General features: G+C 41.5%; 1 protein-coding gene and 1 long non-coding RNA gene across 4 annotated transcripts in view; one reads left to right on the forward strand and one right to left on the reverse strand.

Moving 5' to 3' along the window:
• LOC129457823 (uncharacterized) overlaps positions 1-22,322 on the forward strand; it is a 49,850-nt gene extending 27,528 nt beyond the window's left edge. Inside the window, exons 5-6 of one of the 2 annotated variants that reach the window (XR_010121005.1) lie at positions 151-293; positions 22,131-22,322. This is a non-coding gene — a long non-coding RNA (uncharacterized lncRNA). Of the gene's footprint in view, positions 1-150; positions 294-10,916; positions 10,972-22,130 lie in introns of those variants that run through there. The other variant, XR_008649389.2, reaches the window with a different exon arrangement.
• KATNAL2 (katanin catalytic subunit A1 like 2) overlaps positions 1-26,879 on the reverse strand; it is a 274,880-nt gene that overhangs the window by 28,806 nt on the left and 219,195 nt on the right. The window contains exons 5-13 of one of the 2 annotated variants that reach the window (XM_055233021.2): positions 20,981-21,147; positions 19,590-19,629; positions 15,694-15,811; positions 14,387-14,485; positions 10,974-11,072; positions 10,681-10,758; positions 7,018-7,116; positions 4,854-4,917; positions 4,537-4,655 (exon numbers count right to left, since the gene is read on the reverse strand). In XM_055233021.2, coding sequence (XP_055088996.2) covers positions 4,537-4,655; positions 4,854-4,917; positions 7,018-7,116; positions 10,681-10,758; positions 10,974-11,072; positions 14,387-14,485; positions 15,694-15,811; positions 19,590-19,629; positions 20,981-21,147 — 883 coding nt within the window. Of the gene's footprint in view, positions 1-4,536; positions 4,656-4,853; positions 4,918-7,017; positions 7,117-10,680; positions 10,759-10,973; positions 11,073-14,386; positions 14,486-15,693; positions 15,812-19,589; positions 19,633-20,980; positions 21,148-26,879 lie in introns of both variants that reach the window. The other variant, XM_055233019.2, reaches the window with a different exon arrangement.

Consider the following 26,879-nt stretch of genomic DNA (forward strand, 5'->3'; position numbering starts at 1 on the left):
ACCTAATTCAGGGCAAATAACTTTCCATCCTTGTCACACACATACACAAAGAAGCCCAAATATACCTGATATTAAGGGTGATTACGACAGTGGCAATCTACCCAATGAGAAATGAAATATTAGAATATAAAACCCATACACGTTTTTAAGGTGCTCACTAAAGGCAGAAGAGAGATCAAGAGCTTCTGCTAGACCAAACACCCAGTTGGAAGGAGAACCACGCCTGGAATCTAGGCATTCATACTGCCCTCTGCATTGCTCTTTCCACTCGCAGGGAACATACAGAATCATGGGTAAGTGTTTCTGGAAGCATTAGTCTAAAATTTTCAGAGGAACCTGGAGGAAGTTAAATCATACAACTGGGGGGCAGTGCATTGAAAGATGTAAGCATCAACAGATGTATGCATTTGTTAAAGAGACCACTCAACTATTCAGTAGCGATCAGCTCCTAAGAGGCACAAACATTAGTAGGGGAGGGAGGAACATAACCCAATGGTTCCCTATAAATAACTCTTTAATTGGAATAGAAAGAGAAACAAATGGTAGAAAAAGCTTCCCTGCTTTAGGGGAAGGTCCCGAAGGGTTTGCTTTCTTTGAAACCTTCACAATAAGGAGCCTGACAGCATGATCAAGATTGTCCAGTTGAGGATCTTCCCAAAAGCTCAGAAAATAAAGAGAAAATGATGTAATTTCTGAAAGGAAATGAGACGAGCTCCCTCGAGGTTAGCAGAGGTTATCTGTTTCTTCTTGAATTATTTTTTAAAATATCCAAAATAAAAATGCATGTCACAAAAGGATATAATTATTTTCTAAACCTTTCAAAAGTTGCTCAAGTTCATTCAGAATCAAAGAAATACATATTCGAGCACTGAAATATTGAAATGCACGTTTAATCACGGAAATACACTATTACTTTTCACTATTAGACTAACAAATGTTTATTTTAAAAAATATATTGGTGTGCTCGCCAGGGTGTGGAGAAGCAAACACACTCATGAACCATTGATGGGACTGTAAGCGGGTACAACCCTGTTGGCAAGCAATCTGGCAATCGGTGATGTCTACTCCCTCTGGCTTGGCGATTCTACTTCATACAAGTTGTCCCATACTATATGGGCAAAAACGTGTACATATAAGACTGCCCACTCTAGCTTTGTTCATAATAGCAAGAGACTAGAAACAATCTAAAGGCCCATCAAGCAAAGACTGGTTAAATACGTTTTGGTACATTTATGCAATGAACTACCATATGGACACATAAAAGAACATGCTTTATCTATAATAGTGTGGAACAATATCCAAGTTATATATATCAAGTTGGGGGAAAAGCCAGGTATAAAAGGGAACATATAGTATGTTCCTACTTGCATTTAGAAAGGCAGGGAGAAGCTAGGCATGGTGGCTCATGCCTGTAATCCCAGCATTTTGGGAGCCCGAGGCAGGAGGATTGCTTGAGGCCAAGAGTTCAAGAGGAGCCTGGGCAACATGGTGAAACCTGGTTTCTACAAAAAATACAAAAATTAGCTGGGCTTGGTGGTGTGCACCTATAGTCTCAGCTACTGGGGAGGCTGAGGTGGGAAGATTACTTGAGCCCAGGAGGTCGAGGCTGCAGTCAGCTGTGATAGTGCCTCTGCACTTTGGCCTGGGTGCCTGGGTGACAGAGCAAGACCCTGCCTCAAAACAAAACAGAACACCCAAAAGAAAGAGTTGTTGATGCTAACATAGATAATAGATAAATGTTCTGCAGGGCTGCTCCAGCAACTGTTAATAGTAGTTGCCTCTACAGAGAGGGCTCAGGATTCTGTATATCCTCTTATACGTTTTTTTTTTTTTAAAGGCTAGTTACTTTTAAAATATATAGTAAAAGAAAGGAAGAGGCTGGGCACGGTGGCTCATGCCTGTAATCCCAGCACTTTGGGAGGCCGAGGTAGGCAGATCACAAGGTTAGGAGTTTGAGACCAGCCTGGCCAATATGGTGAAACCCTGTCTCTACTAAAAATACAAAAAGCCAGGCGTGGTCGGGGGGCGCCTGTAGTCCCAGCTACTTGGGAGGCTGAGGCAGGAGAGTCACTTGACAGAGGTTGCAGTTAGCCGAGAATGCACCACTGCACTCCAGCCTGGGTGACAGAGCAAGACTCTGTTAAAAAAAAATAAAAAAATAAAAAAAAAAAAAGGAAGAAATCGGAAGAGGAATTGTTTCCTCACTCTTTTTTTTCTTTTTAATTTTTTTTTTTTTTTTTTTTTTTTGCTCCCACTCCACCGGGACTTTTCTTCACTCTTAGAATCCTAACAAAATAATACTGAACCAGAGGAAAACTTTAAGTAAATACAATGCTCGCACAGGATGGAGAATTCTTGTTAATTGACTTTTCTGGCTATTCAACATTAAACCAGAAAATCCATGTAACTTCAATCTTTGTTAGGAATATTATAAACTTTCTGAGTTTCTGCTTCTGCCTAGGTAAGTCCTGTCCCAAGAATATGTCACCTTCCTTCATGCACCTTGCAGTGTCTTGTGCTTGTGGTTCCAAACACCACTTTTCATGACAGGAGATGAACCTAAACTAATTCTGGGTGGCATCTTTTAAGAGTTTTGTTGTTATTCAGCATATAGAAATGATTTTTTTTTAAAAAAAGACTTCAGGGTGATAAAAATTCTAGTTAGATGAATTTCAGCTACAGTCGTCTCTAGGCATATGCAAGAGATTGGTTCCAGAACCTCTCCCTGTTCCCCTTGACACTCTTCCCCGTACCAAAATCTGTGCATATTAAGTTGGGGGGAAAGCCAGGTACAAAAGGGAACATATAGTATGTTCCTACTTGTATTTAGAAAGGCAGGGAGAAGCTAGGCATGGTGGCTCATGCCTGTAATCCCAGCATTTTGGGAGCCCAAGGTGGGAGGATTGCTTGAGGCCAAGAGTTCAAGAGGAGCCTGGGCAACATGGTGAAACCTGGTTTCTACAAAAAATACAAAAATTAGCTGGGCTTGGTGGTATGCACCTATAGTCTCAGCTACTGGGGAGTCCCACAGTCGATCCTGGGAAACCCACATATACTTGGGTTTTGCATCCTGTGAATACTGTATTTTGTTGAAAAAAATTCCCCATATAAGTAGACCCGTGCAGTTGAAGGGCCAACTGTTGTTCAAGGGCCAACCGTAACTGAACCTCCAGCTAACTAAAATCACATGGAACCATAACTGTAGGTGCAGCTAAATTCAAGCCCCATCTGCGGAACTGGCACTGACTTAGATGCAAGATGAAGAAAAAACAAGTAGACGATATCAATGTAGATTTCCACAAATTACCATCTTGAATGGGTAACAAGAATTTATATAAGCTTACATATTTGCAACAACTTGAAAATGATATCAAGGTAATAGATAATAGGTTATTTTAGGAAAATCAATCCTTTAAACATATTCTATTATGACTTCCAAATAGGCCACCATATTTTGAAAGAGTCATCTAAGGGAATGTAATTTAAGCATAATTTGTTAATCACTTTTTGGAAAATACGTAATATTTTATATTCACTTATATTGATTACATATCTGCCATTCTACAGAGGGTGATAGTTTAACAGGATTTCAAAGAAGGACCTGTCTTACACTGGGACTTAACCATAAATGGAAGTGCTCTTAATGTCATTGGAAGATTCAGTACCATTTTATAATACAAAATATAACATCAACTATAAATGTGACATTGTAAAGATGGAAATAACCTCTGAAAGAAAGCAAAAAATCACGGCGCGGTGGCCTGTAATCCCAGCACTTTGAAAGACCAAGGCAGGTGGATCACCTGAGGTCAGGAGTTCGAGACCAGCCTGGCTAACATGGTAAAACCCTTTTTTTACTAAAAATACAAAAAAAAAATTAGCTGGGCATGGTGGCAGGCACTGTAATCCCAGCTATTCGCGAGGCTGAGGCAGGAGAATTGTTGAACCCGGAAGGCAGAGGTTGCAGTGAGCCGAGATCACGCCATTGCACTCCAGCCTTGGGGACAAGAGCGAGACTTCATCTAAAAAAAAAAACAAAAACAAAAACAAAAACAAAAAATCTTACAGGCTGTGGGCACTATGGAAGCAAAGGTGCTCAGAACATCTGAAAGAATAATGAAGTTTAAAGTTTCTTGATTCTTTCTTAGATTATTTAGCATAGGGACTAACATAGAGTAGTAGCCTCTCAATAAATGTTAACCAAATATAGTGTACATGTTAAATAATAAATGCTTCTTGAATGAAGAAAAAATACGCCACGTCAGAGATTTTTCCCCCCAGCTTTCATGCCTAAATTGCATGAATCAAAAAATAGCTGTTGATCAAATTCCCAAAGGAAGGGAGATCATGTTTTGCTGATGGGGGCACAATTAACATCCGTACGTAATAGACAATCCATTTCCCAAGCTGCTGGTGATCAAGAACCAGGAGTGAATCTAACATAAAATCACCTAAAAGCAAAGAAGCTCTGACATCATTTTGTACCACCGCATTACGCTAGAACTTATTTTTAAAAACAAAATTAAGAATTCCTACCCGAACGAGTTTTTCTGAATCCCCTCTCCATTTGCTGACAATGGTGGATGCAGAAATGTTAAAGAAGGTTGTTTTACATTCAGTGGCCACAGCTTTGGCCAGTAAAGTCTTTCCTGTACCTAAAGAGAGACACATAAAAGATGGTGAGGCATTTCAACTCCATCCCCCTGCTTATAGACAGAAGTCAGTTTCACACACAAGGAAGGAAGTGACTGCTCAGCTCTCGTGTGCCCCAGTCCTGAAGTGAGGACAGAAGGGGCAACTCATCCTCTGCACACACACTTAACACCGACATCAAAATAGGAAGCTGTGTTTACCTGGAGGGCCGTACAGCAGTAGTCCTTTCCAGGGGGAAAGAATTCCTGTAAATAGCTGTGGATACTATGGAAACAAGGAACAAGGATGAGGTTTGGTACCAACACATCAGCCTGCATACTCTCAGTACAGACAAGCCAGGAAAGCTGAAGTGAAAGCAGCACAGCTCTAAGATTCAGGGCTCCCTTTTTTGCTTAAGGTCATCTGCTTCTGACCGAAATAAACAGATTTTATTCATCCCAATTTTATTTTCACGTTTGAATGCCTGACTTAATTTTTGTGGCTTTTTAAAAGAGCAATTTTTTTGGAAGGAAAGGTGTATGTAGGTACTCTTCCTCTCCGTTAAACAGTTATTTCTTATATGCATAACATCATTTTCCCCAGACTTCTATATGGAGAACATTTGGCAATCTTTTAAATGTTGTAAAGCAGGTATGAACTTTAAAATACATACTAGAACCAATCAGTAAAGGTTTATTCGAATAAAGTACAGAGCTATGGTGAAACCTGTTTTGGAAGTTGGGAATATTCAGGGGCAAACGCATTAAGAGACACCAACTCTGAACAGGGCATGTGTAGCCTTCAGGAAGTCTCTCCCATTAGTTCAAGTTCAAACAATCTGGGGAATGTGGGTGTCAAGGGTTGGTAGAGAATGGGGGAGACAGTGTGGCAAGGAATATTAGTAAAATGACAACTAGCTATTAGTTTCTTGCTAATCCTGGTGTCAAATCTCCACACATATGGAGCTTGTAATGCCATGGAGAGAACAAATCCAGGGAATTTCAGTGAGATGTTCTATCCTTTTTAAAAGTTTTATGCTATAGTTCCACTTACAGGAAAAGGCGAGTAAATTTCTATTAATTCTGAACACCAATGTATTTCTTACCCCTAAGTCTGAACACAGAAAGAAAGAGGGGGAAAAGAGAACCCAAATGTATTGATTTTTGTCTCTTTAGAGGAAAGCATCCAAAAATCAGGGGCCACATGGGCTCAGTGGTTTAAGACTAAATAGGTTATTCAATAAAATAAATTCATAATCCTGACAGCAGGAGATTACAGAAAATGGCCACAAATTATTTGTAGCTCCTTTCATCAAGAAGTGGAGCCTATTTCTCCAACATTTGAATCTGGGCCTGGCCTTGTGACTTTGGCCAGTGGGACATTAGCAAATGTTAAGAGACTTGAAAATATAAGACTAGCAAAAAAATATAAGAGGCATGAAAGATGCTTGTGAATTAGAACTTTCCCTTTCTTGCCTCTTTCTGGGAACTCAGTGCCACCATGTGAACAGGACTGGGCTTTCCTGCTAGAGGATGAGAGGCCACATGGAGAGACACCTTGGCTGTACTGCTTATCCCAGCCTTTTCAGTCTCTCCATCTTTTCCAGCTACTCTGGCTGATGGCTCAGACCTGTGATTGAGCCCAGCCAAGAATACCACGTGGAAAAGAGATGAGCCAGCCCAGCTGAGACCAGCTCCAACTGCCTACCCACGGAATTACAAACAAATTGTTGTCTTAAGGCACTAACTTGTGGGGTGGTCTGTTATACAACAAAAGCTAAGTTATCACTTACCTCCTCATCACCCCATTTGTAAATCAAACATGGAGAGTATTGTTTTTCTATTTTTCTACCCAGTTTGTAAACTGCACAGAGATTTGTCAGTAATAAGTAATGAGCACAACAGGCTGGCTTTGCTGGTCACTGCCCTGGAATGGGCTGTTCAGTCTTCACAACCCGCCAGAAGCAAAGCCCCAGATGATCCTGGGGAGGGTAGGTCGGGGGGGGGGGTGGGGGTGTAAAGGAAGGATCTGTGGAAACAAAGTGAGAGATTCTCCCCTACCAGAGGTATTTCTGCAACAATAAGAATATTTTTAAGGGAGCAGGCTAATTTGAATCAATCTGACAAATCATGTATACATGTATAGATCTTAAAGTTTCACTTAGCTCAGACACCTGTCTTGAACTAATATGTAACATGATTTTAAATGATCTAGAATGGACTAGGTTTTGGTGCTGCAGGGTTGAGAAAGTGTGGTGACACAAGCAAAAAGTTAACGTGTGGACAGAAAATCATCCTGCCTTTCCCTTCCTGATAGGTGTGTGACATACAGCTTGTCCAATGGATAGTGAACAGAAATAACCCCCAAGAGGCTTCCCATCCTTACCCTTATAGGATACACAACAGCTTCTTTGACTAACTGCTTGGCTGCATCAAGTCCAATAATGTCATTCCACTTTATGTTTGGATTATGGAGATAAATGTCCTGCAATGCACATTTGATCATTTTGTTAAAACTGATGCTTTCCTCTACAGCTGTAATCAACTTGGGAGCAGCAGAATACTTGACTTACAATAGGATATAAAGTGCTGGTGATAAAAACTGTTCATATTAGATACATTGTAATTTTGGGTTAGTTCACCAAAGGCATGCCATGAAGATATTCAATGATTTTCCCTGAATAAGACATTGATAACACAGTATGGTACTTTTCAGGGAGAAAAAAAAATCTCCTAGCAACGGACTCTACCTGTTTTCAGTCGATAGCAAACCATGCTGATTTATAACCATAATTAAAGAAGCTACAGAATATGCCTTCAACTTACATTAGGTTTTACCGTGAAACATAGTTCCTAGCCAGTGCCTGGCCTTGCTCTTGTTCCTTGATCTCACAAACACTTTCTTAATTTGTTGCATAAAAGAGATAATGCTCCTCTGAAACCAATTTCTCTTTTTTCCCTAGTGATCATTCCCTACTTCCAGCAGGAGCAATTGCTTCTACAAAATTCAAGGAAGCCGACAACCGAGTGAAAGTGCAGTTTCCCCCCTCTTATAGTAGAGCCCTGTAGCAACCATCTAGGGTAATCAATTAAGGTAGCTTTTACTGATAACTAATTTACAGTTTCCAAACTTCAATTTCACCAGACGCCTCAGAGCAGTCACTAAGGGGCTTTCTCAGTAGGAGCTGTTTCAGGCAAACTGAATATCTAGAGTGTTTCATCAAAAAAGCCTGAAAAACCTTCTTTCCAAAGTCATTCTGAGTGACTACAGAAAAAATCTGAAACTATTATATTTATATAATTTTTCATAAGTAATATATGCACATGGACCAAAAATATAAATGCATTTTTTAAATGCTAGTGAGATGTTTGTGCTACTCCTGCTCCCCACCCATCCAGGTCCCTCCACCATAGGTAGTTCATTTTTATTTTTAATTTTTCTTCAAGCAGGATCTCACTCTGTAGCCCAGGCTGGAGGGCAGTGGCATGATCACCACTCACTGCAGCCTCAACCTCCTGGGCTCGAGCAATCCTCCCACCTCAGTCCGCCAAGGAGGCACACACCACTATGCCCAGCTAATTTTTTCATTTTTTGTAGACACGGGGTCTCACTGTGTTGCCCAGTCTCTAACTCCTGGACACAAGTGATCCTTCTGCCTCAGCCTCCCAAAGTGCTGAGATTACAGGTGTGAGCCACTGCACCCAGCCAACTTTCACTTTTATTAGAGAAAGTTCTTGTTTGTTTGTTTGTTTGTTTGTTTTTTTCTGAGATGGAGTCTCACTCTGTCACCCAGGCTACAGTGCAGCAACCTTCGCCTCCCAGGTTCAAGTGATTCTCATGCCTCAGACTCCCAGGTAGCTAGGACTACCAGCAAACACCACCATACCCAGCTAATGGGGTTTCTAGAAATGGTCTCTGGGCATATGGAAGAGATTGGTTCCAGAACCTCTCCCTGTTCCCCCTGACACTCTCCCCCTTACCAAAATCTGTGCATACTCGAGTTCTACAGTCGATCCTGGGAAACCCACATATACCAGCTAATGGTCTCTAGAAATGGGGTCTCGTTATGTTGCCCAGGCTGTTCTCCAACTCCTGGCTAATGTTTTGTATTTTCAGTAGAGATGAGTTTTTGCCATGTTGGCCAGGCTGGTCTCAAACTCCTGGCCTCAAGTGATCTACCCACCTCAGTCTCCCAAAGTGCTAGGATTATAGGTGCGAGCCACTGCACCTGGTCTAGAGAAAGTATTTATACAAGAACTTTGGTCATGCATGATATTTATAATCCATCCTTGGATAGAATGGTAGAGAAAGGACTCAGTCTTCCTTATTCTGTCTTTAGAGCCTGGATCTACATGCAGGCCCACCAGACACTCACATTCTTATTACCGTCCTTTCTTAGGGAAATCTCAGCACACAAGGAAGATTCATTTACCTAGGTATTCAAGGCATCCATAGATAACAGCAATATTTCTTGCCCGTTTCTAGAGTTGAGTTCCACAAGGTAATGTTTAATTTCCCAACTGACAGTTTCTCCTTATATCAATCCAAAGTTAACAGTCAGAATTCAACAGGACTACCTCATAAGGTGGTGTGCTCTCTGTCACTGTAAGCATTCAAGCAGGAGCAGGGTTTCTACCTCCTATGCTACTATAGAAAGGATTCCAGATGGAATCATCTCAGGCCACTTCCACTCTATAGTTCTATCCTCATAGTCATGTTACCCTTTTGCAAAAATGGTAATGAGACTTAATTTGGGGTTACTGCAGCCTGGCTCAGTCCCTCATCCCCTCTCACTGGTAAAAACCTCATAGATGGTCTCCCCATCTCCTTTTCTTTGCTATTGATTCATCTCACTGTCATAGAACAAGCCATCCACAAGCACATGGGATGATCCCATCCTCCGATGGATGCCTTTCTAAGGTCCCCTCTTCTATAGGCATGTTCTCAGCCCTGGGTACTGCTCACGGCACCCTTCCTCAGGAACCCTGCCTCTCTCCACCCATTCACCACCACTCCCTGCTGCTTAGGTGGCTCACAGGAAATGTGCACAAACTGCAATCTCTCATGGATGTGCCTATGCCCAGAACAGCTCCTAGCCTCCCTCTTCCACTTTTTCCCTTAGCGATTTCCTATCTTCTTGCCTAACACTTTCCCCACTCCTCCCTCCTTTATGTTCTCAAAGTGCACCTTGCCCCTGGGATGAGAAACTCTTGAGGGCAAGGACTATGCTCTGACTCGTTCACCTTTGTGTCTCCAGTCCGCAGCACACGCCTGACACATAAGAGGCGTACAGGAAACAACTGCTGAGCTGAACAGAGACAGCTCAGGAGCCCTTAGCTTCTCAGAAGAGCTGTGAATTTTGGGGATCATTTTAAACCCCCCTCTGAGCCTGTCTAGGTTTCAGTCTTCAATTAAATATGAAGCAATAGAAATTAGAAAAATATCCTATAACTCAGGAATCTATTTTATTTCCCAGGAACTTGCCCGAAGTCACACAGCTAGCAAGAGAAGGATCTAGAAATCAAAGGCAGGTCGGCTAATTCCAAAGCCTATTCTTCACTGCCTTCTGGTTCCACAGCGCAAGCTGGGAAAGTCCATAATCTGGATGGTAGTCTTTCTTGCTAATTGTGTTTTTCATGGAGATTTTCAATGATGATATCGTCAGACTCCCGACGTCTCTATTTCTAGGCTCTGACTTTTTAAACCAGATGCAGACATACTCTTTTCTTCTTTAAGAGGCTTTCTTTCCTTGACTCTTGGCTCTGCTGTAAAACCTTTCACCTGTCCCTTCATTCCTAAGTCTTTTTCTTTCTCGGTTTTCTTGGCCTCTATCATGAGATGGTGGGCTTTTTATATTGTAATTTTATGATCCTATAATTTATTTATCATGCATTATTGTGCCTCTAAACAATATGAGTGCCTTCGCAAGTGGGGGCACTTTATAAATAAATGATCATATTTATTGTTATTAATAAAAGAAGCAGCCCACAAAGCTCCAGAAACCCCAGTCCGCCTCCGTAAATTTGTGAATTGAATATCAGATCTTACCCGGCTCACCACCGCTGCCAATTCTCGCATCTCACTGTTCATGCCAATAAATGCAGTCAGAGGTTTCAGCAGTCGTTCCTGGTGAGAGGAGCGGAAAGGCTCACATTACAATATTGCTTCATAATTTAGGAAGAAACCCCGGGCATGCACAAGTCTCAGTGAAACAAACGATGGCAGGTGGCTCCGGCCTTTGACTTGATCTCAAGGTTTCACTGTACTCAAAATTATATTTCCAGAGTTCATCTGGATGTTGGCAATTTGAAAGATGAATGTGTCACATCTTCGCCACTTACTGAGGGGTCTGGATTACGGTCGAAGGTGTTCAAGGCAAGTTCACTGGTTGTTCCCTTGATGGCATCTGTGAGCAGCCCTCGGAAGTCAATGCTTTGGCCCTGAAAGGAAGGAATGGTTATTTATGCCATGAGAACATAAGAGAAGACTCTTCTTAATAACTCAGTTTCATTAAACCAAGACACATTTATAGACCCTGGTATATAGGGCAAACTTCAAGTTAAGCTTTAAAAAGAACCAGCACTAGTATTAAACATGATGATTTCCTCAAGTTGGAGCACCTTAAAAAATTGTAAGTACATTTTCCAGAATGAAGTGGATTTGAATAAAAACTCATGAGTATTTCTCAGTTCCTGACACAGATCATCTGCTTCCTCCCTTATATGTTGACTACCCCTGTATGGTCTTATCCTTTTAAAATATTACAAAGAAAGAACTCATTGGCACACCAGTAATGAGAGTTCCTGTCTATGGATTGTGATACACGTTCACCACTCAATAGAGTGCTGGGTACAAAATAATTGTGCAAGGTTCTTTGTGAGAACTATTTCTTTTTTGTTATTTTTGTATATAATTTGTATAAATTTATTGGGTATAAGTGTAATTAATTTAATTTCCACCAACAATGTATGAGTTCCCTTTTCTCCATATCCTGTGAGGATTATTTCTAATCCTTTTTTTTCTTTTTTTTCTTTAAGAGACAGGCAGGATCTCACTCTGTCATGCAGTGGCATAATCTTAGCTCACCGCAGCCTTAAACTTCTGGGCTCAAGGGATCCTCCCACCTCAGCCTCCCAAAGAGCTGGGACTACAGGTGTGCGCCACTACTCTCGGCTAATTTAAAAAAATTTTTGTAGAAGTGGAGTCTCGTTATGTTGCTCAGGCTGGTCTCCCAACTCCTGACCTCAAGTTATCCTCCCACCTTAGCCTCCCAAAGGGCTGGGATTATAGGTGTGAGCCAGCATACCCAGCCTGCTTCTAATTCTTATAACACTTCTGTTAGTCAGGATTGACATCCTGGCTTCATAGATGTGGGAGTAAGTCCAGAGAGGTTAAGTAATTTGCCCAGGGCCACACAGCTAATAAATGGCTTAAGGCCAGAATTCAAACCCACTTAATCTCTCTCCCAACCCATGATCCTTCCAATGTCACCCTGTCCCCCTTAGAGGTAAGAAGGAAAAAGCAAGGATGCACACACACACACACACACACACACAAAATAATAGTTAACATTTATGGAGTGTTTATTATGTGCTAGGCACTGCACCAAGGCTCTCGTTTCATCATGAGGCTTAAAGTAGACACTATGATTATTTCCATTTTACAGATGAGAGAAATGAGGCTTGGAGAAATTATAAAACAACTTGCCCAAAGTTACATAGTGGGGGAGCATCTGAGCCAGGTTTTGAATCTAGACAGGTTGACTCTGAAGCCTATGCCCTCAAGAACAACATAACTACTAAATTTGCAGGGAGGGTGTCCTAAAGCTTGGATTCTGATGTAGTAAGGATGTGTGCCCCCTCCAAATCTCATACTGAAATGTTGGAGGTGGGCCTGGTGGGAGGTGTTTGGGTCATTGGGGAGGAACTCTCATGAAAGGCTTGGTGCTCTCACCACTGTAACGAGTGAGTTCTCACTCTGTTAGTTCACGAGGGACCTGGTTGTTTATAAGAGCCGGTCATCTCCCTCCCTTCTTGTTCCCTCTCTTGCCATGTGACATGCCAGGTCCCCTTGCCTTCCACCATGAGTAAAAGCTTCCTGAGGCCCCACCAGAAGCTGAGCAGATCCCAGCGCCATATAGAACTATGAGTCAAATAAACCTCTTTTCTTTATAAACTACTCAGCCTCAGGTATCCCTTTATAGCAATGCAAAACAGACAAACACAGGTACTAACATAGAAATGACAGACCTGGGGTTTTCTGAGATTGGCCCCAGGCCATATACCCTCATACAACCTATGGACATATGAAATGCTAGGGAGAAAGCCATCTACATTGTGCCCTTGAGGACATTTCTGCTGGTAAGAGGATTTATAGTCAGACTACTTCAAAGGTTAAGTGCTGAGTTAAATGGTCCCTTCCTTGTGACCCAATCAAAAACATCCATTCATTTCAATGTGAAGCATTCACAAGAGAAACTAATGCCACAAAATAGCTAGGCAAAGATGACTGAAAACACAATAGAAGCAGTGAAGGTGAACAAGGAGACATTTTTCCAAGGGAGGTGTCGATTCCCATGGTATCATCTTCAGCAATTACCACGTAAGTGAGGCCCTTAAAGGGAATCAGTTCAGGCCAGTGAGGTCACTGCTCTTGATTTTCAGGGAGATGCTCCAGTCACCCCTCCAAATTCACACACACAGAGTTCAGTTTTTCTAAGAGCTGGCCAGAACTAAGTCAGCACTCCAGAGGTTTGAGCACTTGGCTGAAGAAAGAAAGAAGAAGCTTAAAGAACTACAACCTTGGAGAGTATGACCAAGAGCAATATGGTGCAGTTCATTTCCAAATTACATGTTTTAATCTACCTTTTGACTACGTCCACCCAATCTGGGTCTTTTCTGCTTAAGACATTATTATTTAGAAATCTAGACATGAGATTCATTATGAAAAAGGTAGAAATATCTATCAAGGACAAAATCAACCCTATGTCAACTGAGGTTTCATGGTCCACATGAAATTAATTTAGACCAGGAGCCATCCCTCCAAGGAGAAAGGTGACACCATTAATCAAATGCCGCTGACAGGACAGAGCAGAATGAGTATGTGTTTCCAACTCACTAAATAACGCAGATGTCCTAGCACTTTGGGAAGCCCAGACAGGAGGATTGCTAGAGGCTAGAAGTTTGAAACCAGCCTGGGCAACATAGTGAGACCCCATCTCTAGAGAAATGAAAAAAGTTAGCTGGATGTTGTGGTGCATGCCTGTAGTCCTAGCTACTTGGGAAGCTAAGGCAAGAGTATTCTTTGAGCCCAGGAGTTTGAGGCTGCAGTGAGCCATGATTGCACCATTGTACTCCAGCCTGGGTGACAGAGCAAGACCCTGTCTCTTAAAAAAAAAAAAAAACCCAAAAAATGATGAGAACGATGCAGGATGATCATGCCAATGTTTGTCATTGTTATTACAGAATTTTTAAGCTGAGGGAACACTAAAGACAATCTCTTCCAAGCCCCTCAATTTACAAATGTGGAAACTGAGTTCCTTAGAGATGGGGCAGTTTATGCCAGCCCATTCATTCAGAAAGGAGATTCCAAAGAAGAACCCATTTTCTGACCCTCTTCTCCATTTACCTCACAGCCAATCTTCAAAAATCACATCTTAACTTTCCTGTTTGACAAAAATAATGTTTTTTGTTTTCATGTTTAAAAGGACAAAGACATTACCCCTTTCAGTGTTAGGTTCATGAGTTTCACTTACTCTTCGTGGGTGGGCATTTTCCTCTCCACTGTCTTTACGGATTCTTGATATATTTAGGCCGAAATTGGCACTCTCCAGGCGAGTGTTATCAACTACCTCCTGAAGAAAGAGAGACAAGGACACATCGGCTGTAAGCAGCCATGGAGAGATGCTGGCTGTACCTGCCTACTCTATCATGCAAAGTCCAATGCTGGACAGCAATTCTGTAAACGTGATGTGCACATACATGTAGCTCAGCCACTTTTGTGCAGACCCAGAAAGATGAGTTAGCTGTCTGCCTGCACTATGTGAAAAGAGTTGTCCCTGAAAGACTGAGAGGATGCCAGGCCATGGGCCCCAAGCAGCTTTTTCAATGGAGGAAACAGTTGTGCCTCAACCCATCCCCATTCGCTGGCTCGTCTTTTCTCCTGTGATCAGGGGTGTTTTTGGCCAGGAGTGGCTCAGTTTGGAGATACGGCAGAGTCAACTAGCCTCCCATGGGACTCATCCTGCCCCACCTTCACCTCTCTTCCACCTGAGTCAGGCTGCAGTGGCCAGAACCGTAGGACCTCCTTGAGGGGGCGAGAATCCTTTGGACCAATCGGATATTGTGATTATACCTTTCCATTATTTGACATTAATTTTTTAAATTCCTTTTCTCAGTTTCCATTGGTCCTCTTTCCTTTGAAACTTGGGATGTTTTGTCCTAACTAAGAAGGTTCTGGACATGAGTCTCCTGAGTCAGGAGCCATGGACTTCACTCACCTGCTGGGTTCTCTCCTTGCTGCCCTTCGTGGCCCCCAGGAAGTCCAGCGTGAAGGTCTGGGGTGAGGGCTGACCATGTGCAATTTGGAGAAGCCCAACAGGAGACCTTGAGACCCAGCCACACCTGAAGTGTAGTGTAGGCTATGCTTGGCCTACACTTAGGAACCTAGCAATGTGCTCTGGGACGGGAAGACCTGCCATCTTGGTTAGCTCAGTTACCTCAGGTAACAGTTACCTCAAGGGAGGATCAAGCTCCACAGCAACCAGGCCCTCCTGCTCTGACTGGGCCCTGGCCCCACCCTGGCTGATCACCCAGCACCCAGACCAAGGGAAAAACTTGGAGGAGAAAAAAGTCCTCCTACTCAAGTTAAGAAACATTAGGAAATCTAGGGATGTGTCCATGGTTTTAGTCCAGTGTACTGGAAGAAAACTTATAATTCAATTAGATCACACACCAATTTTAAAAGTGTAGGTCCTCAAAAAATAAATAAATGTGACCTTTTTCATAAGGCTATTTTTCAGCCAAGTGTGCTGTTCACAAAGTCAAGCCAAGCCATCCTGACCTGATTAGGATGCTCCTTATTGAGAGATTTGGTGTCCCCTGTCTTCCCCACTGTGGTTTTGGACTGGGGCCTCTGCTGATTGATCTTGGGAAGATTTTGACAACTGTCGTTCATCACCCTAAGGGAGGGAACAAAGACCTTGGAAGAAATTATTCTAGCCACTTAATTTGAGGTAGTTAAACAACTATTCTTAAGAATAGCACATTTAAGAAAGCTATTGAAAGATATGCAGGTGGCCACTATATGTGATCCACCCACCAGGTTCATCCTGGATCTAATACCCTCCAGGCTACTCATTGGGTTCTTCTAAGATTGCCTCCTGGAGCCCCCCAACTCACCCTCTTCATTTCCCTTTCACACCACATAGCTTCGGCCCTTCTGCAAATAGCTTCAGTTCTTAAGAACACATTACCTTACAAGCATTCTTCCATTGTTCCTTCCACCTTCCTTAAAAGGAGCGTTAGACCAGGAGAAAGATATGTGAGAGAAGGAGTCCTCCCATTCAAACTAAGAAACAGTAGGAAATCCAGGGATAGTCCCATGGTTTTAATCTAGCGTCCTGGATGTACTCTGCCTACTTAAAATACCTCTCAGCATGTTATGAGTAATAAACATCAAAAGGGGATTGCGGAAGGAAAACAAACCTCCCCTTATCAATGTTGTCCCAGACCAATCATATTTGCCAAATAAATTTTCATCAACAATTATTTACTTCGGACAAAACAAACTGATGGGGCTGGAAGTCAGAAGAGTAGCTAACTCTGATGGAGATGGGGAGAATTTGACTGAGAAGGGGAAAAGGTAGCTTGCCAGTGGCTGTAATTGTGGTTACAAGAGTATATGCATTTACTGTATACATAGTTAATATATGTGGTATGACTGTATATATGTGATGTATCCATAGAAAGATCAAATCACTTTTTTCACTACATCCTCATAATTAAATATAAAATCCAGTATTGGAATATCCATATTTTTCTGTAGAAGATGCCATCCAGAGAGAAACAGGACTAGCTTGTGGGGGCAGAACATGAACTCCCACACTGTTGCTTAGTTCTCTTAGCCCTTTTGTCCCTATATGTGAGATGCATTTGCAGAAGGTTCGTTAGAAGCAAGTCTCCCCATGTTCAGAGTGATCTCAGAGAGCTGCTGTTTCAACTTGCTTTCTTTATGGGGATAATAAATGTTCATGTCTAATATAAATGCACAGCTATTTGGCCAGCAAGACCATCAATGTCAACAATATCACCAATGTCCACATGGTGACACATCTGTGAGTGTTGGTCTCACTGGGGAGAGCATCATGAGAAGTGGACACTAACAGTTCTTGGGGTTTTTTTTTTCTATCTTTAAACTAGGAATAAGAATGTCTTTCTCCACCCTTTTGCTGGCACAAAAATAAAATATCTATGAAATGAAAACCAAGCATTTTACAAATGCAAACTTAATAGTGTTGACTTAAGAGAAGTTATATATATGTGTGTGTGGAAGTGTATGTGTGTGTTTATGTGTTTGTGTGTGTGTGTCTATATTTAAACTTGCCTCACCATCCTTGTGGAGCTGTCAGGAAACAGGGATTCTATTTTCCCACTTTGATTTCCCATTGGATGCAACTGATCCCCAAGATCTGCTTTAACACGACCAAAATACAAGAACACTAATGTACAAAGCAACGCAATTCATTTTCAACTGGCTCTGAGGATTGTAAAATTCTTCTGAACATGGAACCAAATTCACTCTGCTTTGACTTTAACCATTAGTCCTAGGTGCACCCTGTGGAATTTGGCAGAAAAGGTCCAATCGCCCTTTAGAGGGTGAACTGAAACCTGTTCCTGCAATGTTCTAAGGAGCGCCCCTCCACCAACCATCTGTTCAAGCTCAACATCTGCAGTTGTTCTAGTCATTTCTAAAGTTACCTGGCTCCCAGATTCTTCCTCATACTGGTCACCTTCCAGAATATTGTGACCTCCTACTTTTTGGACACTGTATTTCTATTGATGGGGCTGGGACCACAGTAGCACTCATGTCACACTGTTGGCCCAGGTAAACTGAGATTTCCAGGTCTCTGATTTTGTAATGGAGGAGCTATTTGTTGTAACTCTTGTTAGAGCTTAAACTTTATTTTATTAAATTTCATCTTGTTACTTTGAACCCATCTCCGGAATTGCCAAGACCTTTTGGGATCCCAGTTCCGTCATCCATCACATTAGATAACCTTTCCTCCTTTGGTTCATCAGCAAATCTTTAAGTGGGGATTATAAATCTTTTCCAAGATTAGGAAAAGACACTTTGATTTGCTAATAGCCAGTCTCATGACATGTCTCATTTCAGTAACTATATTTGAGTATAAATTGTCCACAGAAACACCATTCATTACTTTCCTGTTATTCCTCCTGATTCTAACCATTTGCTATTCAACTTTTACACTTGCCACATACAAACGTCTACTCAGAGAAGAGCTGAGGACCCCCCACACTGTCAAATGTGCCACCGTGCTCCTTCCCTAAAGGGAACAAAGCACTCTGACACCATTCACTCACAGAGCATTTGCCAGGGAAGAATGCTGAGAAGTTTCCAGAAAAATAATCAGAATCCAAAAGCCTTCTGAAGCTAGCTGCAAATGCTCCTCACAATTTCTATGCACAAGCAGTTATCATTTATTACCCAGAGTCTGACTAGCTTTGTGGAAACTATAAATAAAAGAATAACACTTTTGTCAAAGCAATAAAACTCTTCCTGCAGAATAGCACAAAGCAAAGGTAGCCTGAGGCCGAGTATTATGACAAGTAGGATCATGGAGCATGCGTGGGCTCCACAGCCATTTTTGCAAGCTGTGCCCACCAGCCCTGTAAAGTGTCCTAGGCCCTTCCTTCTGAGGCTGGAACAAGGGAACTGGAGTCGCAGGAGCAGGGAATATAGCGGGGGCATAACAGAATCCATACCTCTTGAGGGCCTAATAAGTTGCATGTGATTACAATCTAACTTTTCTTTTTCCAAGAGCATTTTAAGATTTTAAACACTTTGTTGACTGCCTAGATGGCTGTGTCTTTCCATGAGGTTTAGGCTGTACTGTAATAGCAACAGCCCACAGGTCGCGATGCCCCAGAGCTGGCCCTCACTGGCAGCCGGCAGCAGCACCCTTGTTCCCCTGGGTATTTCTGAATAGCTCTGACAGTGGAAGGGTCTGTGGGAGTGGGGCGAGAGGAATGGGAAGGACACTGGCAAGAGTAGGGGGCCTTGTGAGAGAATATGTGTACCCAGAAAGGTCCAGAGACAGAGGGGCTCCCATCAGAGGCTACAAGCCCCAAATGAGATTTGGACTTGAGAAGCTGGAGAAAGGAATGCAAGATGAGCTGTGAACAGAAGGGAAAAGCAAGAGAAGAATGGGTCACCGAAGGCCAGGACTGGTGAAGCCAGAAGCGTGAGCTCACACCTCCTGGTTCATTGTTGATCTTCAGACAGGTCAGGACATCTGATCTGGGAGTGCTTGAAATTAACTAAATGACGAAAAGAGGGAAAATAATATTTCTTGGGTGCTCACTGTGTGCCAGGAACTCACTATGTGTCTGAAACTTGCTCCATGCTTGTAAATAGCAGAGCCAGGAGTTGAACCTGGGTCTTTTAACCTCTGAGGTTAAGACTTTTCATACCACATGGCCTGGAAAGACAGAGCATCACAGGATACACTTATTTACAGTAAAGCTAGGAGAGTAGACAGACATTGGCCCAAATCTGGGTCAGCTGTAATGAAAGAAGTCCTGGGCTGGGCCAGGTCACATGACTGCAGTCAGTATTGCTGGGAGACAGTCACAGAGCTGTGCTGGCAAAGCTTCTGGAAAGGGATCCCACAAGCTCCTCGAGCCGAGTTGATTAAGATGAATTACCGTTCACTTTACCTTCTGGTCTTCCCTCCACTTCTTTGTGGTAAATTATTTTCTGCTGTGACAGAACAGACATTGGGAGGGAAAGAAAATAATTTTAAGAGTGACAAAGTGATTTTTTCAGGTATGTTTCCCCTTTTTGCATTGTTCTTAAAATTTGTGCTATAACCAATTGGAATCTAGAGACTTTAAGCTATTCTCATCTAGAGAGAACTGAAATTACCAGCGAAGAGAAAGAGGCCCAAGCTTCTCCAGTATCTCCTCACAGAGAAAGATTGCAAAGGGCTCAGATATTAAACATGTCAGAGACTGTGGACCTGGTGGCAACTCCAATATAGGCTAGCTTTACAGCTACCATTTCGTTACGCTTTCATGAACTTGACACCATTTTGCTGCATTACATGGGACACCAGGATGATTGCATGAATCAGGCAGGGAACACTTAAGTCATACTCTCTAGTTAAAATAAAAACAATGTGTCCAACATCATAGGAGAATTTGGGTATCATGCTAGATGGGAACTAGCCATCTGGAAGTGAGCTCATGTCACTAACAGTGCTGATCACCCTGTGGTTAGGAGTCTGGGCTGTCTCTTCAAGGCCCACATCTAACCACCTGCCAAGGAAGTCAAGCTCTGAATGCTGCATTGGAAGGGAGCTCAGATAAAATACCTCTTCGACCTTTTCTAGCTCTGAGATCTGGCCTGGCTATTTTAAATTGATGTTCCTCTTGGTTTCCCGGTCCCTACATGAAATGTTAAAGTCTGTGGCTTAACAAGTGGCTTGTAAACAGGACAATGATCTCCCTTGGTTTATAATTACTTCCTCCACTTACAGACTTCTCAGTCAATGTTACTACAAAGCACAGGGCCCCCACTTTAGATCTTTCCTCCAGCCAGCCTCGTTGACTGCTAACGTATACTGGGTTTTTGTATTATATTGATCATTATCTGGATTGATGGCTTTCAAAAGCTTTTCATTATCTATGCATGAGCTATTAGCTTCCCCAATACTCATTTTTGTAGTTATTTTCAAGACAGATAATAGGTCTCCTAACAACAAAAAAAGTCTTCTGTCATTTATCCTCTTCCAACAGCTCTTTTCTTTAATTTCAAGAAATTAAAGTAATGTTAATCATCTGAAAAGTACCTATGATACACTGGGGTTTTGCTTTCATTGCCTGAAAACACATTTTCTCAAACAAATACCAAAGTCCCTAAAGGGATGTCAGTGTCCAGGTAATCATATTTCAGTTGTCTGTGCTGGATATGAGAATGGCTACACAGTCCTCCTGGCCTACTCTTTTGGTGCAGGGTGAGGGTCTCCATCTATCTGGGAATAAGATTAAAAAGAAACACTAATCTTACAGATGAGATAAAGCCTTATCTCTAGAAAATAGCCATGTACCTGTGTCTGATGACTTTTTGACAATTTTGGGGTATTTCTGAAATTTTACAAAATAATAACTCTCATATTCCATCAAAATAGTTTCAAGATCAATGTTGTCACAAACTTCAAAGCGTCGTAACCCCAGTTTAGTTTCTTGCTCCAAAGCATTTGCTGTATCGATATACCTGGCAGTTTCACAGAATAAAAAGAAGAAATTAACTGAGGTGAAAAGAATAATGGCTAACAGGCATTACAAGTCTAAAGGGATGCAATACAAAAAGTAAGCCTATATATAGCACATTAGATGAAAACTAGTATGTGCATAGGAGGTTTGCGTATAAAGAGCCCCATATTTGTTAAGTATATTTAACTATTATCTTTCAAAGTAGTTGCCTTTGAAAGTTACATACTTATTCTGGTGATGTCATCATGGTTAAGGATGTTTCTGGAAGTGCTTAAAAGTCAAATAAGTAAATCAACCAAGAAACATCTTGTGATTTGTCTTTACTCATTTGCAGCCTAAAATGGGTATCTGCCCAAACTTGGTTACCTCTTTATTCACAGGTATTCATTTTAGGTAACATTTGGCAAAATGATAAAACCCAAATTCAACCCAAATTTGCCATCATTGAAGTAATTCAAATGAACAAGTCTTGAGCACTGAAGGAAACTCCAAAGATATACCAATCAAGATCATCAAAGAACTTTCATATAAGATAACATCCACTTGGAATGTATTATTTGTTTCTGGTAATTTTTTAATCAGTCACACATTGCACTTCAGGGTGTTTCTGTATAAAAGTAGTACCTTGATCTTGGTTCCTTACTGTCATTTTTAACTTGTTCAGTTGTAAAACTGTCCAATATAAGTGGCCTTAGCACTAGAAGCAAGGGCTTTGTCTCAAAATCCTCTGAAAGAAGAAAGACTCTCCAGGTCTTAAATTTTAGTTCTTAACTTGTTTTAAAACCAGCAATTTTCTCCTGAAAAGTGTGCACATGTGCAAATTAGCATATAATTTCAGGAGCTCATCCAAGGACCCCAGATTCAGATTTCTGCTGCAGGTTAGAGTTCTTTCTGTTTCATTTGAATCTAGATCCAGGAAAGTAGAAAGAGAAAATTTTCTTTTTTAGTAGCCCTCTTCTCTCTTTCTCTCTTTCTTTCTTTCAGACAAGGTCTCCTTGTGTTGCCCAGGCTGCTTTCGAACTCCTGGCCTCAAGCGAGTGATTCTCTTCTTGGCCTCCAAAGTGTTGGGATTACAGGTGTGAGCCACTATGCCTAGCCTGAACTTTCTTAAAAGAAGATGCCATGATTATTTTCAATGACCTTGAAATGTATGTATCTCTCCTAAGCTAATTTTAAAGAAGCTGCAAACCACAGTCAGTTGACTCTAGTCAATCAGCTTCTATACTTTTTCATGTCTCACCATGATTCTATACTATGTCCTAATCCTCATTTTACAGAGAGAAAAACTAAATCAGTTTTTTATTAATAACTTTAGTATGGAATAATACATATTCACTTAAGAAAAAACTAGAAAATACTGGTAAATCAAAAGAAAATTCTGCCCCTCAGAGAAAATGACTGATATTTCCTCTGTTTTTACAAACTTTTTTTTAATCTTTTTTTTTTCTTTTTAGAGACAGGGCCTTGTTCTGTCACCTAAACTGGAGTGCAGTGGCACAATCTTGGCTCACTGCAGCCTGGAACTCCTGGGCTCAAGCAGTCCTCCCACCTCAGCCTTTCAAGTAGCTTGGACTACAGGCGTGCACCACCATGCCCAGCTATTTATTTTATTTTATTTTTTGTAGAGACGGGGTCTTGCTGTGCTGCCCAGGCTGGTCCCGAACGTCTGGTCTCAAGTGAGCTGAGCTTGAATGAGGTTTGAATTCGATATGGTTGGCAGGAGGAGCCGCTAGAGATTCTTAACCAACAGAGCGACAGGACGGGACTTTAGGAAGTAGTGTGCAATACTGGGCTGTAATAACAAGACACAAGAGAGAGACGTGGAGGCTACTAAAATTACCCAAGCCTGAGAAGATGGATATGGAGGACTATTAATAGAAGAACCAGCATCCATGACCCTCCACTGTCTGCTGTCACCAATTCTCACTCACACATTCAAACTCTGGTCTTCTTTTTTACTTAATTTTTCCACTTAGGCTGTGCCCCTTCTTCCTCTGTGCCTCTGCCAGGAATGGCCTTACATCACATCAGTCTATTCATATTCTATACATCTTTTAAGTCCAGCTCATGTCACCCTCTCTACAAAGTTTTCCGATTGTTTATTTTAATCCACAGTAATTTATCCTCTTTGCTGAATTTGTAGAACTTTATTAAGGCAGATCTCTTTTACTGACACTCATATGTCCTTAAAAGTACCTATAGTTCATTTTCGTTTTGACAGTCCACTCATTTGTCCCTTTCCCAGCAGGTTTCAGGAAAATGATCAATTCTAGTAGAACTTTCATTGATTCATGACTTCCATTGATTCACGATACAAAGAGCCACCTTGTGGCAGAAAGGAAAAATGCATGCTTTGCAAGCAGCAAACTACTTGGCCTTAACAACTACATCTGACTTTTATTTTTGTCTTTTTACAATTCTTCTTTCTGATACAATTTCTGAAACAAAAAATACATTGTAATAAAAAATCAGGGATAATTTGTGAAAATGGCTTTGTCTTGGTTTCTAATTATTCTACCCATCTACATTCTAGTAAGTTCCTCAATGGCTATGCAAATAACATTTACTGAGATTCTATTACAATGTTCACAGTGCTGGGACCTGGCATGGTGAGTTTAAGTTTTATAAGAGTCAACTTATCTAGGAAGACAGCATTCTCAAAGTTATCTGTGGAAAACTCGTCTCTAAAGATGGTCTGAGGAAAAAAAAAGGAGTTCCTTAGGCCAGGCATGGTGGCTTACGCCAGTAATCTCAGCACTCTGGAAACAAAGGTGGGTGGATCGCTTGAGCCCAGGAGTTCCAGACCAGCCTGGGCAACATATAAATCTCATCTCTACGAAAAAAAAAAAAAAAACAAAACAACAAAACAAAAAATAGCCATGGTGGCACGCACCTACAGTTGAGCTAATTGGGAGGCTGAGGTGGGAGGATTGCATGAGACCACAAGTTCAAGGCCAGCTATGTCTACATAGCAAGATTCCATCTTTACCAAAAATAAATGAATAAGTAAATAAATAGATAAACAAACTGAGTGTGGTGGCACACACCTGTAGTTTCAGCTACACAGGAGGTTGAAGTGAGAGGATCACTTGAACCCAGGAATTTGAGGCTGCAATGAGCCATGATTGGGCAACTGCACTCCAGCCTGGATGATAGGTGAGACCCTGTCTCCAAAACAACAACCACAATAACAAAACCCTAGAAAAGCCTTGGCCAAATTGGTTTGCAAAACCTTGAATACTGTGACTTTAGTATGATATTCTCATTGCACATAGTAAATTAGATGGTCTGAGAAGTTCTGAAATGAGGGACCTTGTTTAGTTTAACCCAATATCTGCCAAGCTTACCTGACCACAAAACTCTTTAACACCTATTAACATTCTGTTTAACTACTGTTCCAAGTGTTGCACACACTTAGAAAAGCACCTTGAGGTATTTTAACTCAGGGTTCTTTGGATAGAGCTGAGATTCCATCAAAAGATGATGTAAAATGGGCCAAGCCCACATTCCAGTTTCTTTAAGCCCTTTGCTGAACCAAGTTGGGTATTAAGAGAATAAAACTCAAATCCTATCAATAATAAAAGTATAAATGTAATTGTCAGGCATGATTCTAAGCATGTTACATATTTAATCCTCGTAATAATGGCATCTACCTGATACTTAGCTATACCCTATTACTCCATTCTACAGATGAGGGAACTGAAGCATAAAGAGAATAAGTAACTTGTCCAAGATCACAGATTAGCAAAGGGAAGAGCAGACATTTGAAAGAAAATAGTCTGGGCTGGGCGTGGTGGCTCACGCCTATAATCCCAGCACTTTGGGAGGCCGAGGTGGGTGGATCAGGAGGTCAGGAGATCGAGACCATGGTGAAACCCCGTCTCTACTAAAAATACAAAACAATTAGCCCGGCTTGGTGGCGGGTGCCTGTAGTCCCAGCTACTCGGGAGGCTGAGGCAGGAGAATGGCCTGAACCGGGGAGGCGGAGCTTGCAATGAGCCAAGATCATGCCACTGCACTCCAGCCTGGGCGACAGAGTGAGACTCCGTCTCAAAAAAAAAAAAAAAAAAAAAAGAGTCTGGCTCCTAAGTCTATATGCATATCCTGGAAGCCATCCCTATGACAACAAGCCCCACAGCCCTGTCATAGATTGAACACTTGTCACTTTCTCATATGCTACCCTTGGGGTTACTTTACTTAAGTGCCTGGTGAATAGAGCAGAGCAGCCCACTACCTACATGCAGACTGTCTGGCTTGTCAATTTCAGGATGCTCTTATAGTCCAGATGGAGCAACAGAGGCACAGAAAGGACCAAAGTCAGCCCTGCCATGCTCTGGGGCTCAATTCCACCCCACTGCTATGTGGAGATACAGAGTTTGAGCCTAAGTTGAGAAGTTACCGATGGCCTGCTTGTCTGCCAACCATGGGATGGGGGCACTCATTTCTCTGGTCTGGGAGTGCGTGGTGGGGATGTGGGAAGAATTAGCTATTTTCTCAATAAAATTTATCTCCCTAACACCAGAAAGAGAAGTGTCTGATAAAATCATGTGTTTCAAGGTGAGTAAGAAATATTTTTGTGTTAAAGATGCTGCAATTCATTATATTTACCATAAGAAAAAAGTCATTCTCAAAATTCTGATATGGTGTTATGAGAAAGTCTACTTTTTGCAGTTAAGCAGCTTACATGGTCAGTCAAGGGGAGAAAATAAATCAGATTACTCAATAACAAAGTTTGTTCAAAGGTGCAGTGTTATAATTGACTACCAAATGCATATATCTGATTTTTTTTTTGAAAAGCAACCATTTATTAGAACCAATACAAGAGTATGAAAAGAGGGAAAAGAGGAGGGTTGAAGAGGGGAAGAGAATGAGGTCTTCATCAGATGTCAGTTATGGAAACATATAAATGCTTACTTTTAAACATTTACATTTAAAAGGTGAACATATATATAGACGAATTTTACTTTTTTAAAAAAATCAAAAGCAGACATGTTTGGCTGAAATAAAACCAAGAAACACAACCAAAACTCCTCCATAAACCTACAAGTCCATAGAGAATTCAATTTCTCATTTCCACTCAGGAATCTGGCTACAAAGTGATTTGTTTGCTACTCAGGATGGTACAGAGTACTGAAAGAAACTACAAAATGCATATATCCAAAATTTTGGGGAAAAAACCCCAAAAAACAAGAACCCCAGATCCTTTAATGACATAAATAATTTTTAAAATGCTTAAGTACAATTGCAGAGATTTAATTTTCTTTAAAAGACTTTAGAGGCATATGTTCTCAGGATCTTCCAAGGGCTGTGTCATGGAAATTAAAAAAAAAAAAAGACTTTAAAAGATCATCATTCTAGGCCGCATGTGGTGGCTCACACCTGTAATCCCAGCACTTTAGGAGGCTGAGGCGGGCAGATCACCTGAGGTCAGGAGTTTGAGACCAGCCTGGCCAACATGGTGAAGCCACGTCTCTACTAAAAAATTTAGCCGGGTGAGGTGGCAGGCGCCTGTAATTCCAGCTACTTGGGAGGCTGAGGCAGGAGAATCATTTGAACCTGGGAGGCGGAGGTTGCAGTGAGCTGAGATCGTGCCACAGCACTTCAGCTTGGGTAACAGAGTGAGACTCCACCTCAAAAAAAAAAAAAAAACATCATTCAAAACAAAACTTTAAAAAACACGGCCCACACACATTATGATTTTTCTGACGTGATCCTCAACAAAAGCAAATCTTC

The sequence above is a fragment of the Symphalangus syndactylus genome, chromosome 1 (genome assembly GCF_028878055.3).
Source record: "Symphalangus syndactylus isolate Jambi chromosome 1, NHGRI_mSymSyn1-v2.1_pri, whole genome shotgun sequence".
NCBI classification, from domain to species: Eukaryota; Metazoa; Chordata; class Mammalia; order Primates; family Hylobatidae; genus Symphalangus; species Symphalangus syndactylus.